Genomic DNA, 14,791 nt, shown 5'->3' with positions numbered 1-14,791 from the left:
TTTCTGAATGTGTGTGTGTGTGTGTGTGTGTGTGTGTGTGTGTGTGTGTGTGTGTGTGTGTGTTTCCAGAACATCCAGAGGCGCTGTCCTGTCTGCTGCTGCAGCTGCGCAGGGAGAAGTGAGTTTCTCACACACATGAAATAAAAATATTAGATTTGAAAAACAAATCAGATTTTCCTGCTTAAACCATCACACTGTGTGTAGGTCTGCTGTTTTCTCTCTCTCTCTCTCTCTCTCTCTCTCTCTCTCTCTCTCTCTCTCTCTCTCTCTCTCTCTCTCTCTCTCTCTCTCTCTCTCTCTCTCTCTCTCTCTCTCTCTCACACTCTCTCTCTCACACTCTCTCTCACACTCTCTCTCTCTCTCTCTCTCTCTCTCACTCTCTCACACTCTCTCTCTCTCACAATGTCCCTCTCTCTCTCTCTCTCTCACACTCTCTCTCTCACACTGTCTCTCTCTCTCTCACACACTCTCCCCCCCCCCCCCCCCCCAGGCCCAGTGAGGAGATGGTGAAGATGGTGCTGAGTCGGCCCTGTCACCCGGAGGATCAGTTCACCACCAGCATCCTGCGGCACTGGGCGTCCAAACAGGACGACACACTGGGAGAACACATCAAGGCCCAGCTGATCAAGAACAACAACCAGCCCAGGAAGAGGCAGAGGTACACAGACAGGCAGAGAGACAGACAGACAGGCAGAGAGAGAGAGACAGACAGACAGAGAGAGAGACAGGCAGAGAGGCAGACAGGCAGAGAGACAGGCAGAGAGAGAAAGAGAGACAGATGGATCTGCAGGAAGATAGACATGTCACCAAACAGGCCAGAGGCAGAGAGAGAGACAGGTTGATTGTCAGGCAGACAGACAGATTGATAGATAGGCAGACAGACAGGTAGACAGACAGACTTGTCTCTTGTCGTTTAAAGGTTGTTTAGCTCAGCAGGACCGAACCAGAGCAAAGATAAAATACTGTCTGTCTCTCCCTGTCTCTCTCTCTCTGCCTGTCTCTCTCTCTCTGCCTGTCTCTCTCTCTCATCCTGTCTCTCTCTCTCTCTCTGCCTGTCTCTCTCTCTCTGCCTGTCTCTCTCTCTCATCCTGTCTCTCTCTCTCTCTCTGCCTGTCTCTCTCTCTCTCTCTCTCATCCTGTCTCTCTCTCTCTGCCTGTCTCTCTCTCCAGTCTGCGTAGTTCCAGCAGTAAACTGGCCCAGCTGACCCTGGAACAGATCTTAGAGCACATGGACAACCTGAGACTGAGCCTGAGCAACACCAAGAACAACTGTGAGTACACACACACACACACACACACACACACACACACACACACACACACACACTGTGACAGTATATCATGATATAAGGTCTAATCACCGAGATCTGCTAGGTGTTTGTTGTTTACCAAACTTTGGCTCATTTGTGACTGATTGATGATTGATTGATGGCTGATTGATGACTGATTGATTTGTTCCTGTCCAGTCTTCACCCAGACTCCCATCCTCCAGGCTCTGCAACACGTCCAGGCCAGCTGTGATGAAGCCCACAAGATGAGGTACACACACACACACACACACCACACACACACACACACATACACACACACACACACAGATTGATACTATTGATCTGATTTGTTTCTCATGTCCCACTGCCCCCCCCTCCTCCTCCAGGTTCAGTGACCTGTTCTCCTTAGCGGAGGAGTATGAGGACTCTCAGTCGAAGCCTCCTAAGTCTCGTCGTAAAGCTCCCGCCTCCTCGCCTCGCTCCCGGAAAGGAGCGGCGCCTCCTGCCAACAACGAGGAGGAGAGCGCCTCCAGCAGCGCCTCGGTACGTACCGCACCGCCGCCGACCCGGGACAGTCCGGCTCAGCGGCACATTTCTCTAGTCAGTCAGAAGATTACACAGTTAGTGATGGGACTAGTTAACCTGCTGGTTAACTCCAGTTAGCTATATAATAGAGTCCATTACAGCTGCTATTATGTTGAGTTAGATGTATTTAGTGGTTAGTGAAAGGACAATTCCAGCCTGATTTAAGTTTTTGTTCATTTTTATTTTTTACATTTTCCATCCCTTCAATTTAAATTCAGACTGGTTTTAAAGCTAGATAAATCAAAGATATCTTTAAATTATTTTTAAATCAGTTTTGTCAAACCTCTCGGGCTCATTCACTCTAATTTATTTCCAAACGTCATACAAAATGCACGCTGGGGGGTCTGATTTTTGCATTTTCCTCTCCAAAATAAATCTTTCAACCAACAGCTAACGTTCTCTGTGGTTGCGTTAGGACCCGCCTCCTGTCAATCAACCCAGCGAAGTCATCAGACAAACCAAAGCAAGGCGCTTCTGCCAGCTAGAGTCTGTAAAATGAAACGGAAATGAAAGCTAGATTTTGCACAATTACAGCTTTAAATTGCTGCCCTCTTCTTTACTGCACTTGCACACATCATCAGTGATGTCACACTGGGTCATCGGGTGTTTCGGGTCTTTCAGCATCGGACGCCCTCGCCCAGGCGACCCAGCTGAGGGTGATCAAGCCTTGGCTTCTGTCCAAGTGACACTACTACTTCACCCACGGATCACTCCTCTTCATCCACAGCCACCTAGAGGCACTTTCATCTGCCTCCGTCTCTTAATTTGGTGGCCCTCCGCCTGCTGGCCCCTGCCAGCCCCAGCAGGCTGTAGGCCCTGCAGAGGGCCTGCCCAGCAAACCCCCCGCACTTCAATGGGCTCGCTTCTCGCTTTCCTCCACTGCTCCAGCAGCTCGGCATACTTTTCCCCTTCCTCTCGTCGGCCTCCTCGATCCCAAGGGACGCTCAGGTCCAAAAGGATGACCTGCTTGGAGGTTTCTGACAGCAGCACAATGTCTGCTCTCTCACTGCAGTGTTTAATGGGAACTAAGGCCCTGTGTTCACCAAAGACCTGTGAAAAAAATGCTGGTGCTGTTTTTTCATTATTTCCTCTGGAAACACTTTCAGCGCTTACAACCCAAAACGGGTATCCTGACCTCTTTTTAGCTCTGGAAATGACAGCGACTGGAAGACGGCATACACATTTGTGAGTAGCGCAATGACATAGTAGATGATGTGTATATACTCTCGACCACTTAGATGATTGGTTCTGCGAGAAGGAGAGAGAGAGTGATGGCTTGCTCAGATTGGTACTTTTAAAGCGACGGAATGCATCGGTTAACAGTGATTGGTTAGAGAGAAGTTTGAATGAAACTAGAGAGAGGGGCGGTGTTAAGTAGTCTTCCTGAATGAAATTACGTAATACTTCACTTTGTCTGAAGCGCACCGCTCATCAATGTCACTTCAGAGTTCTACCAACCAATGAGGATGAAGCAGGGGCGGGACCAAGAGCCGGCATCCTGCCGTTTTGTAGCTACTGTTAGCTAGGCTAAGCAACAACACCCGGAGAGTGTTCTCAGCACTCCCCGCTCCAGCGCTCAGGAGGTCAGTTGGTGGACACGGCCCCTTAAGCTGCTTCCCCAGGTCAACTTTCAGCTCCCAGTGTACAGTTGCTAGAAGGCCAGTGGAGGAGGTCCAATGAGCTGGTGTCGGCTTCTCTCCAGCCCTGGTGGATGAGATGACTTAGCTGGGCAGAAGGTGTCCACATGGCCTTCAGGACTTGGTCACGGTGCCAGCGGTAGCGCCTCTTGCTCAGGACCATCGAGCAGCAGCTGAGGTGCTCAAGGGCACAGAGGGCAGGATGGGGACTTGACCTTCCCCCAGCAGAACAGGTTGGACGGACCTGTTAGGACATTGTAGACAGCCTGGATCATGAATAATAGGATAGGCACGGCTCTCCAGTCATGTGACCCTCCGCTCCACTGCGTGCTCCCATCTTTTCCAAGCTCCTTGCTGCATGCCAACCATCCTGCTGGCTTGCTCCTCCGCCCGACTTGGTCTTTGGGCCTCTGCAGTCCACCTCAGCGGACTTTACCAGCATGTTCATGGCCAGGGTGAAAAGGATCACTAAAATGGTGCATCCAGTGATGACCCCTTCTTTGAGCCATTCTCATGTTGTGTACCCAGAGGAGACCCGTATGCACAGACTCAGGGTTGCTGTTACAGCAGTCCAGTGTGAGGTCTCAGAACTTGCCGATCCAGAGCAACTTCAACCTGTTTGTGGGGCATGGAGCCAAAGGCATTTGCAAGGTCCAACCACAGAATGACCAGGTCCCCCCTGTTCTCTCGGGCTTCCCTGACCAGCTGGGTGACCACACCAGTGTGCTTCAGGCCCCCTGGCACCTTTGGGATCCCTCCTTTCTGGACCGAGGTGTCGATGTACGAGTTCCTCAGGAGAAAGTCCGTCAGCCACCTGGCGACAGTGCTGAAGAATGTCTTCCCTGAGCAGAGAAATGGTCCAGAACTGATAAATATTCTTGGACTTCTCCTTCGGAATCCACACCCCATCCGCCTCCATTGATGAGCGACCCTGCCCCTCCTCCAGATCACCTTCAGGAGGAGTAGCAGTGGAGTAGCCTCGGCCTCGGCCAGGTGAGGTCACGACTACGCTTCTGCCCTAGCAGCTGTTTCGTAAATCTGAAAGGCTTTGCTAGAAAGGCAGTCCGCTTCCTGGCCCTCTCCTTTCTCCATCTTCGATGTCCCTCCTCAAGGGCATCAGCTTCTTGCTCTGAGGATGCTGCGTAGCTCCTCTCTTGTGGAACTGATGCTCTGTGTGGGGTTGGGGCTTGCAGCACTTGGAGGCTCCGGGCCTGGCTCCACCTGCGTCTCACCAGGCGCGCTTCCTGAGCACTGTGATGCTTGGACCAACTGCACGCAGTTCATCCTGGCCTGGTGGATCCTCAGGCCACGCAGGTTCTTGCACACCTTGCCGCAAACACATTCTGTACTCTTAATGGTGCTTCCTATGCCATGTCAGCGTCCTCTGCTGAGTGATCATATCCCCCCCCCCCCTTGGGTACCTGGGGGTATGTCTCCATAGCTCAATCTGTAGCTTAATGTGACTTTATTGCTCTCAGAAGATGCCGTTCAGGCTGCTGTCCACTGTCTCTTCAGCTGTCACCACTCTGTTCTTGGAAGTCTAGATCTAAGATTTGGAGAATACATCTTGCGTGCACTTGGAGTAACTCATGGGATTAAAAAATTTTACTTAGGAAAAAAAAACAAAGCTGGAAAAATATATACGGTGATGTAAAACGATGAGGGAATGCAGGAAATGAGCAGAAACTCCAATCACACCGGAACTGTCCTTCAGTCTAGTTACCTGTGCAGAGTCAGTGACAGCTAATATCATGCAGAGTTGAAGTATTAGTTAAGTCTAGTTACCTGTGCAGAGTGGATGACAGTCACTATCATGTTGAGCAGCTCTCCTCTGCACAAATTCTCCTCTGGAAACTGGAGAGATGGATGACGATGAGAAGAGAAAGAGAGAAGGTAAATTAGAGCAGGAATGAAGCAAATACTAAAATGATAGAAGTAAAGAACAACAGCTGCACCGTTTTACAGTTAACTTTAGTTTCAGTTAGTTACCTGTTTAGAGTCTGTGACAGCTAATAACATGTTGAGTTAGATTTTTTGATTATTTATGTAGCTAGTTAGTTAACTCTGCAATGTTGAGGTACATATATTTAGTAGTTACCTGTATGGATAGTATTGATGACAGATACTTACATATGTTTAGTCAGTTAATTACTTAGAAATACTAGTTAACTGTTTGAGTGAATGACAGGCAAGAGAGAGAGACAGACAGATGGAGAGAGAGACTGCTGGAGAGAGAGAGACTGCCGGAGAGAGAGAGACTGCTGGAGAGAGAGAGACAGCTGGAGAGAGAACGAGAGAGACAGTTGGAGAGAGAGACGGACAACTGGAGAGAGAGAGAGACAGATACCTGGAGAGAAAGAGACAGCTGGAGAGAGAGAGAGACGGACTACTGGAGAGAGAAAGACGCCTGGAGAGAGAGAGAGACAGACTACTGGAGAGAGAGAGACGGACAGCTGGAGAGAGAGAGACAGCTGGAGAGAGACAGAGAGGGATAGCTGGAGAGAGAGAGAGACGGATAGCAGGAGAGAGAGAGACAGCTGGAGAGAGACAGAGAGGGATAGCTGGAGAGAGAGAGAGACGGATAGCAGGAGAGAGAGAGACAGCTGGAGAGAGAGAGACACCTGGAGAGAGAGAGAGGCGGACAGCTGGAGAGAGACAGAGAGGGATAGCTGGAGAGAGAGAGAGACGGACAGCTGGAGAGAGACAGAGAGGGATAGCTGGAGAGAGACAGAGAGGGATAGCTGGAGAGAGAGAGACAGCTGGAGAGAGAGAGACAGCTGGAGAGAGAGAGACACCTGGAGAGAGAGAGAGACCTGGAGAGAGAGAGACAGCTGGAGAGAGACAGAGAGGGATAGCTGGAGAGAGAGAGAGATGGATAGCTGGAGAGAGAGAGACACCTGGAGAGAGACAGAGAGGGATAGCTGGAGAGAGAGGGACAGCAGGAGAGAGAGAGACACCTGGAGAGAGACAGAGAGGGACAGCTGGAGAGAGAGAGACACCTGGAGAGAGACAGAGAGGGACAGCTGGAGAGAGAGAGAGAAACAGATGGAGAGGGACAGACACAGATGGATGGAGACAGAGAGGCAGCTGGAGAGAGAGAGACAGCTGGAGAGAGAGACAGGCGTACCGATGGTGGGAAGAGAAGAAGATGTGAGTGTTTGAGAAAGCAGCTGGTCTCTCAGATTCAGGATGAAGTGTTTCCCTTTCGCCAGGTGTCTTCCAAACAGGGAAAGTCAGGCAATTAAATCAATTCTCTGGGGAAGTCGGGGAATAACAGGGAACTTTACAAATGGGTCACTTCCCGGGACTATAGCAGACTGTTTCCCATCATGCCTTGCACTACCCTGAGTAGGGCTGAACAATTAATCAAAATTTTATCGAAATCGCAATATGGCCTACTGCAATTTTCAAATCTCAGGAGGCGCAATATTTGTTAAAGGTGAAATGTGTCAAAATAGCATTTTAAAGTAAATATTGTGGTGCTGCAGAGATGTCCTGGCCTACACATCATATTCTACAGACTGAAGAAAACATCTTTGTTTGGTACAGATCCCCGCAAAAATCACACCATAATCATTTTAATACGTTTTTCAATGAAAATTAGAATAATGATGTAAAAATGATCATTCCCTCTAATATCGCGAATCATATCGCAATTGCAATATCAGTGAAAATAATCACAATTAGATGTTTTTTCAAAATCGTTCAGCCCTAACCCTGAGCACCTCATCCACTCGCTGTGGGAAACTCTACCTGGAAGATTGGCATGTTTATATAAAACTAATATTACTTCAACACACCAGTGACTTCAGATAGACCCAACAGTTGGCAAATTAGCACAACAACCGTTTGACTTTAGCGGGGAAGTTAGTGAGCTAGCTTAGTAATTAGTAAGCTACTAGCTAGCTACCTAGGCTAGCCTCTGGTAGCGATAATCAAAATGTGTACCGATGTTCCTCTGGATTCCTGAGATCCATTTGTTTCTAATGTTTTTCAGTGTGAATCTGAGAAATGATAAATGTTTGTATGATGTGTCTTGGTTCACAACAGCAGCACAGAGCTGGACTCGCTCTGCAGGTAGAGCTTCCCACACCGAGTGTTCAAAATGGCCGCCGTGTGAATAATGTGCCGTGTGGCTAATTAAAAAAAAAAATTTGTGTGGCCAACGGAGGCAGGAGAGGAGAGAAACACATTGTTTGCTCGCACAGTTAGCTAGCTAACTTAGCTTGGTGATGGTTGGTAGGTAGAACTAGAAACTGATAAACAGAGAAGGCAGAGATGTGGAGCGGAGCATGGAGCATGGAGCACACAGGTTATTTAAAACATTAGCACTCTAACCCGCTCCAGTGCTGCTCATGATGTCACTGTGTGTTGGAAAGCTTTTTATTAACAAGGAAGTGTTGCTGAGTTAAATATGAGCTTTTTGGACTCTGCATGCAGCTGTTCAGCTACAAAACTCTTCACATACAAACACATCAGCAGATAAAGAGTTTTCATGTTGGCTGAACTGTTCTGTGACAGTTTAGCATCTTCCCACAGCACAGCGACACATACAGGTCCACAGGCAAAGGGTTTGGTTTAGTGATGGTCCAGATGAGTCTCCTCTGGTTCATGATGATGGAAAACTGAACATGATGGAGAGACAGAGAGCAGCGAGTCGCTCAGCTGGTGTCGAGTCAGCAGGTCCAACGTTCAGCTGATTCAGTTTGAAAACGTTGATGAGGAAGCGATTGCAGCTTAACGTTTAGCTACATCCACCATGTTGCAGTACATCAGGTAAACTGTGGTTGCTTAGCAACTTATTGACGCTGCCTACCCTCGTTAGAGTGACATGTCCGGCAGCCAGTAAAACTTAACGCTCATAGGTCGAGTGCATCCTGATTGGAGCAGATTGCTGAGCGGTTTCTGAATCGTCTCCTTCCAGATGCAGATCAGTGTGAGATCTGCTCAGCTCATGAGCTCCAGCCTCTGCAGTGTGGGAACTTCCTCCTTCAGTCAGCCAGCAGCCCGGTTCATCTGTTAGTCAGCCGGCCCAGACGCAGCTCCTGCTGACGTGTGACTGTCATATTATTATTATTAGATATTATATTTCCCACAGTTTCTCTCCTCTCTGCAGCCTCAGTTTCCTCAGCTTTTGGAAATAAGCAGAGTTCACTAGCTAACCGGCTAATATGCTAACGTTAGCATTTCTCCGCACTAACAAAGCAGCCCCGCCCCTGAGAGGGGGGCGGAGCCAGCAGAGAGACGGCCCCTAACGATTCGTTTTCAGAGTCACCGCTAGGCATGGAACGATATGAAAATTTAATGTCATGATTATCCTGGCCAAAATAATTGCGATTCACGATATTATCCCGATAATCATTGAAATATGCTTAAAACTCTTAAAATGGCACTAAAACATTCTGGAATAACTTTACCTTACTTTTTGTTAAGAAACAAATATTTGTATTGCATCACAGGACAGATGAGGCCAGGTGGGCCTCATCTCTGTCTTAGTTTTGAATCCATAATATTTCCACACATCCGATTTAACTTTTTTTTTGAAATGGTGGAAATTCACCAAGATAAAATTATCTTGAGTGTTTTTATCGCGATAAAAGATAAAATCTTATATCCTCCTATCCCTAGTCACCGCTCTGATTCATGATGCAGTTTTGATCCTGAGACCAGACCGAGAAAAACAGCTGCTGTGTTGTTTTTGTTTTTCTTTAGAGGAACTGAACCCCAAACCTGACGCCTAATGGTGGAAAGTAGGTACTGAACTGGCCATCTGCTATTGGCTGGTCTTTGTGCCAGGTGATGTCACCACCTGTTGTACTGTATAGAAGGTGACATCACCTGGCTCAAACACCAGCCAACAGCAGATGGTCAGTTCAGTACCTACTTTTCACCATTAGGTGTCAGGCTTCACCACAGATTTCTGGTTTAGCTCTTTAATGGTTTATAATGGAATATCACAGTGTTAGCTTTCACTATTAATAACCATACAATCCACTGATGCTGAAGTGTATAATATAGTATAATTTCATTGTGTGTGTGTGTGTGTGTGTGTGTGTGTGTGTGTGTGTCAGGAGGAGGAGGACTCCAAGCCCAAAGCTCCAAAGAGGAAGAGGAAAGGCTCGTCAGCCGTCGGCTCCGACAGCGACTGACCGGCCGACCGACCAATCACACGCCAGCTGCCATAGAGACCAGCCTGACTTACAGGACCATCGGCCAATCCACTGCTCCCGACCGCCGGAGGAAGCCCCTCCCCCTTCCAAAGAGACACGCCTCTGAGACGCAGAGGGAGGGGCGGGGCTCTTGAAACGGACTCTGACACGCTATTGGCCGGAGCCGCGGATATACTCCCACTTCCTCTTCCTCCTCCCTCTCCTTCCTCTTCTCGATGCTCATTGGCTGGCGTGTGGAGTTGCTCCGTGTGGATTGGTTGTCGGGGGCGGGAGGAAGAGACGGGGGGGCGGGGTTTGTTAATCAATTTGGCGACAGACTGAAAGACAGACATGTAGATGATGAATCTGATGATGTTTCCATGGAGACGAGGCCTGGCTGCAGTAACAGGGTGTGGGGGGGTGGGGGGGGGGGGGGGTCACTCTGTCGCCCCCTGTGGGTCTGCTACCCACGCTGCACTTGGAGGAGGAGGAGGAGTCAAGAGACGAGTGTTTTAACACAGGGAACATGATGTGATGATGATGATATGATGAAGATGAAGGGGGTCAAACGGGAGAGTTTTCCTGTTTTGTTTTGTTTTTTTTTCTTTTGTTTTTGTTCTTCTTCAGGGGTTCTGGACCAGACTTCCTGTTTTTACCAGCCACTTCCTGTATGACCTCAGCTCTGAGACGCAGCTGAAGCCCTGTGTGTCCTCAGCTGTCAATGTTTGATGAATTACACATATAAAAAAAACACAAAAAAAACAATCCGTTACTGATATGGAAGGATAATTGGTATTTTTCATTTGTCAGAAAACACTCAACACACGATTCAAACATCCGATCAGAGCTGAAACCTGAGAATCTGATTGGAGGAGGAGAATCTCAGCCTCCCACTGCTCACCTGATCAAAGAGGTTCCGACTGCAGTTTGTTTCCTCTGAAGTATCACTCTCTTTCCTCTCCGTGACACCGGAGCGGCCGGCGGGTTTCAGGCTCGAACGGAAAGAGGAGAAATGTGATTCTGACCACGGTTTCTGTTTTGTGACTCTGGAAATCTGAACGAATCGGTTTGTAAAGAAAGAGACGAACAAAAGTCACCGAGGGGAAACTTCTGAACGCTGAGAAAGTTCCACTCTGAAGTCGAGACGAGACGAGACGAGACGTCGACTCGGCCGTCCTCCTTTCACATCCGTCTTTTCAAGGTCTGGAGGAGTTTTGGGAAACGATAACCAGCAGGTTTTGGGAAATTTTTTTTAAAGATGTTACGACGTCCGGCCTGGTGTCGCTCTGATCGATTAAAAACCAAAATAAACACATTTCCAGAAGACAAAACTTCATCAATCCAAAAAAACGGTCTGAAGTAGATTGTGAGCCAAACTGGATCGGCCTCCTCTGACTCGTCTCAGTGTTTTCTTACAGGGTTTTAATGTTCAGATTCACAGCTACTGAAGCCCCGCCTCCCGCCGCGCAAAACCGCCAACCATTGGTCGTTCCTCCTCAACCCCCCCCCCCCACCCCTTTTCCTATTGGCCACATGTGAGATCTGGGACGTTCTCATTGGATGATTTTAAGCTCTCGATGGATGTTTGGATGTCGACGGACAAATGGACGAGTGCAGAGAAGAGACTGAACGGATGGAGAGTGAAAAAAGAGAAGAGTTGCTGAACTTTTTAATGGAAATTTCTTTCTACTGACCTATTTTCATAAAAAAGGATCATAACTATGTGAAATGATTATGATATTAATAAAAAAGGGCTAAAAAAAAAAAAAAAGTCCCCTGCATTTTCCTGTTTTCTTCTACAATGATTTTATTAATTCAGTTTTCCAGGTTCAGAAATAAGTTTAGTAGTTTGAATTTGGTGTCACATTTCTTTACTGAGCTCCTAAAGGTTCATAAGATTAATTTTCATGATTCGGTTCCTCTCTTCTCTCTCAGGATCATAAAGTTCCTCATGATGTTCTGCAGGTAAATGTAGTTTAGTTCAAAGTTAAACTGAATCAATGTGCAGACTGAGTCGTCACAATACTGGCTCCTGATTGGCCGACTGCAGCGGCTCCTCTGATTCAAAATGAGGTGAACCTGCTGAGCGCAAACTGGACCCTGATTGGACGGATTTTACTCGTTCAGTGAGGAGAGCCAATCAGGAGCGAGTCCAGCTGTGATGTTCGACTGAAACTGACTGGAGAAAAGGATGGAGGTTTGGAAATGGAATAACTTTATATTTAAACACTCAAACAAAAACACATTTTAACAAAGTCTTCATTAAACAGCTTTAATCAAATGGATAGAAATAGAAAAGTTTAATTCTTATAATTTGGGGCCTTTAATACCCAGAGGGCCTTGTGGTTCCTGCTCAAATTTGTAAACTAGCTGGTTCCTTTCTATTTATATAGTTTTAACTAAACTGACAAAGTGTTTTCCTTTAAAGTGAATGGAGAACCAGAGCAACATCGCCTTAAAGAGGACCTGAACCCCAAACCTGTGGTGAAGCCTGACACCTAATGGTGAAAAGCAGGTACTGAAGTGACCATCTGCTATTGGCTGGTCTTTGAACCAGGTGATGTCACCTTCCATAGAGTACAACAGGTGGTGACATCACCTGGCACAAAGACCAGCCAATAGCAGAAGGCCAGTTCAGCGCCCTACCTCATTAAGTGTCAGGCTTCACAGATTTGGGTTTAGGGTTCAGTTCCTCTTCAAGCAGAGAGGATCTTTGTCAGCTGATGACAACAATCCTGCGTCAAGTGAGTCTACATATTTTATGTTTCAGGACAGATCCAGAGTCAGTTTAATTGCATCAGTGATGCTTTAGCTATTTTTTTTTAAATTGTCAGTGAATTTTCACTGGAGGTCATGTAGGAGTTAAAGCACTGAGTTCACAAGTGTGGATTTTGAGAGTAAAATAAGGCCTTGGGAGTCCTGGATAATGAAGGTCTGGCTTTGACAGTTTGATTTGAATCCTCAGTCTGCCTCAAGTCTTCCATCCTGAGGAAAACCCTGCTGAGATCTGCAGGATAAACATCTCCAATTCTGATCAATGTTTTACCACAAGAGGAGTCCTCAAAGTCCTTGACTTCCAGGTGTGGAACCCGGCTTTGAATCCACTACAAACAGTTCCTGTCATTAGCAGTGAAGTGAAGAAACAAACAAGCAAAGATCACTTAGACATTTATTTTATTAAAATAAGTTAAAAGTGACAGTTCATCCCAGAGTTTCCCCTCTGAAGGATCTGACTGCTGAGACTCCGATGAGATCAGCTGTGAAGCCGAGCGTCCGTCAGAATATTACAGACTAATAAAGTTTTAAAATCCAGTTCTGGAATATGTGGACAGTTCAAGGAACTGAACCCAAACCTGTGTGAAGTCTGACATCAGGTAAAAAACATGCTGCTGAAACTGTCGTCTGCTATTGGCTGATCTTTGGTACCAGGTGATGATGTCACCACTTGTTGTACTTTATAGAAGGTGACATCATCACCTGGTACCAAAGATCAGCCAATAGCAGATGGTCAGTTCAGCATCATGTTTCTTGCCATGAGATGTCAGGCTTCACACAGGTTTGGGTTTGGTTCCTCTTTGAGACAGAACTGGATCCGGTGGAGTCTGACACCGGGTGTGAAGCCTCCCGGTCAGACCCGAGGCTCGGCTCTCCTCCCGGTGTCAGACCCGAGGCTCGGCTCTCCTCCCGGTGTCAGACCCGGGGCTCGGCTCTCCTCCCTGCCGGACTCAGAGCCTTCAGAGCCTTCAGCGGCTTCTTCAGCTCCTTCACCACCTGCAGGCCGAGGGCTTTAACGGGACCGAGGCAGACCCGCTCCGCACCGGGGGGCGGGGCCTCCGCGGGACCGCCGGGCTCGTCCGGGTCCGCCCGGTAGGTAGAGTCGCCGTCTGTGACCGTCACCGTCACCGGCTTGTTGCGGTGGAACAGCGACTCGCGGCGGCGCGTGCACGGACTCGCCGCCAGCACGGCGCGGAAGCCGTACGGCGTGGTGACCTTCCCCACGTGCGGCAGGGACATCGCCGCGCGCGTCGTCAGGTCCGTGTCCGCGTCCTCCAGACCCGCGTCCTCCAGACCCGCCGTGCCGCCGCGGTGACGCCCGAGCCTCGTGAGGGGAACCGGCGTCGGCAGGCGGAGGAACCGAGAGGGAGCCGGACTCTGCCGGTTCTCGGGGTCCTGCCGGTTCTCGGGGCTCGCGCCTGCAGAACCTCCCGCGGAGTCGTCGGACAGCAGCCTCGTGCGGTCCGGCGAGTCCCGGCGATCGCGCGGAGAGCGGAAGAGCAGCGGACTCCTGCGGCCGGAGGACGGGATGAGGAAGTGAGGGATCCGGTCCGGAGTCAGAGCGAGGCTCCGCAGAGACGATCCGGCTTTACCGACCGACATGACGGCTGCTGGAGGAGGAGAAAACAGATCAGTCCAAACCTGAGAGTCCGTTCAATGAACCAAAAACTACATCCAACATCACCAAAACCTCCAGACCTGATAAAGACCAGGATGCATTTCTGCGATGGTCCTTTTGTTAGGAAACCCTTTAGAGTTCAGGATCTTGAAGTCATTCATGTTCCGGACTCCTCTTCACCTCCATGAAGCCAGGCTGACTGCTTCCAACATGTGAACTAACTTCACAAACTAACACGTCTCTGTTTGTCTGGTGGTTTGGAGACTTCATGAAGCTCCTGGTCTGGACCTCTGTCACCTCAGAGGAACACAGACCTTTAAAGCCGCTGGAAACCCAAATCCACAATAACAGTCTAACTATGGAATTTCGGGTCTTATGTACATAATAGTAAGCATCTAAAAAGTATTAGAAATTAGTTTAAATCCAAATTCGAAATATTGTCATTTAAGTTTTTGTAAACTTTCCTGATGTTGGGTTTGAAGTGGGCGTGGTTATGCGCTGACATTTATTACGCAATTAATTCCATGAACCAATCATAAAAAATCCACGTCATTTGTCAGTTGTTGTTGTGCGAAAAAGAAACAGATGCAACAAAACCTCTCTGCTCAGTCTGCCTCTGAGTCTGAGTCTAGTCCTCTACAGAGCATCTATCCATCCATCTATAACTCTAAAACATGGCCGACAACAACGAGACGTTTCCTTTAAGTTACATCTTGATATCCAGAGAGTTTTCACATAATGAGCCACTACTAACTA

The 14,791-nt window shown here is 48.2% G+C and overlaps 1 protein-coding gene across 1 annotated transcript; it reads left to right on the top strand.

Moving 5' to 3' along the window:
• The first annotated feature begins 73 nt into the window (after window positions 1–73).
• LOC139640308 (integrator complex subunit 3-like) lies at window positions 74–11,391 on the top strand. The gene is made up of 6 exons (XM_071514493.1): window positions 74–118; window positions 491–658; window positions 1,171–1,271; window positions 1,467–1,539; window positions 1,658–1,814; window positions 9,565–11,391. The coding sequence occupies exons 2-6, from the start codon at window positions 504–506 to the stop codon at window positions 9,640–9,642; spliced, it is 564 nt and encodes a 187-aa protein (XP_071370594.1). The 5' UTR covers window positions 74–118; window positions 491–503; the 3' UTR covers window positions 9,643–11,391.
• The last annotated feature ends 3,400 nt before the right edge of the window (window positions 11,392–14,791 follow it).

The sequence above is a fragment of the Centroberyx affinis genome, unplaced genomic scaffold, assembly GCF_046629955.1.
Source record: "Centroberyx affinis isolate AG114_WGS23_722 - 3 ecotype Tasmania unplaced genomic scaffold, CSIRO-AGI_Caff_v1 ptg009008l_1, whole genome shotgun sequence".
Classification (NCBI taxonomy): Eukaryota; Metazoa; Chordata; class Actinopteri; order Beryciformes; family Berycidae; genus Centroberyx; species Centroberyx affinis.
This window is presented reverse-complemented; position numbering and strand designations above follow the sequence as displayed.

What these genes read in the sequence shown, in the direction of transcription:
- LOC139640308 (XM_071514493.1), top strand. Translation starts at nt 504, where the DNA reads ATGGTGAAGATGGTGCTGAGTCGGCCCTGTCACCCGGAGGATCAGTTC. An exon ending in CAGCCCAGGAAGAGGCAGAG is followed by an intron (nt 659 to 1,170) that starts GTACACAGACAG and finishes CTCTCTCTCCAG; the next exon opens with TCTGCGTAGTTCCAGCAGTA. An exon ending in GATGAAGCCCACAAGATGAG is followed by an intron (nt 1,540 to 1,657) that starts GTACACACACAC and finishes CTCCTCCTCCAG; the next exon opens with GTTCAGTGACCTGTTCTCCT.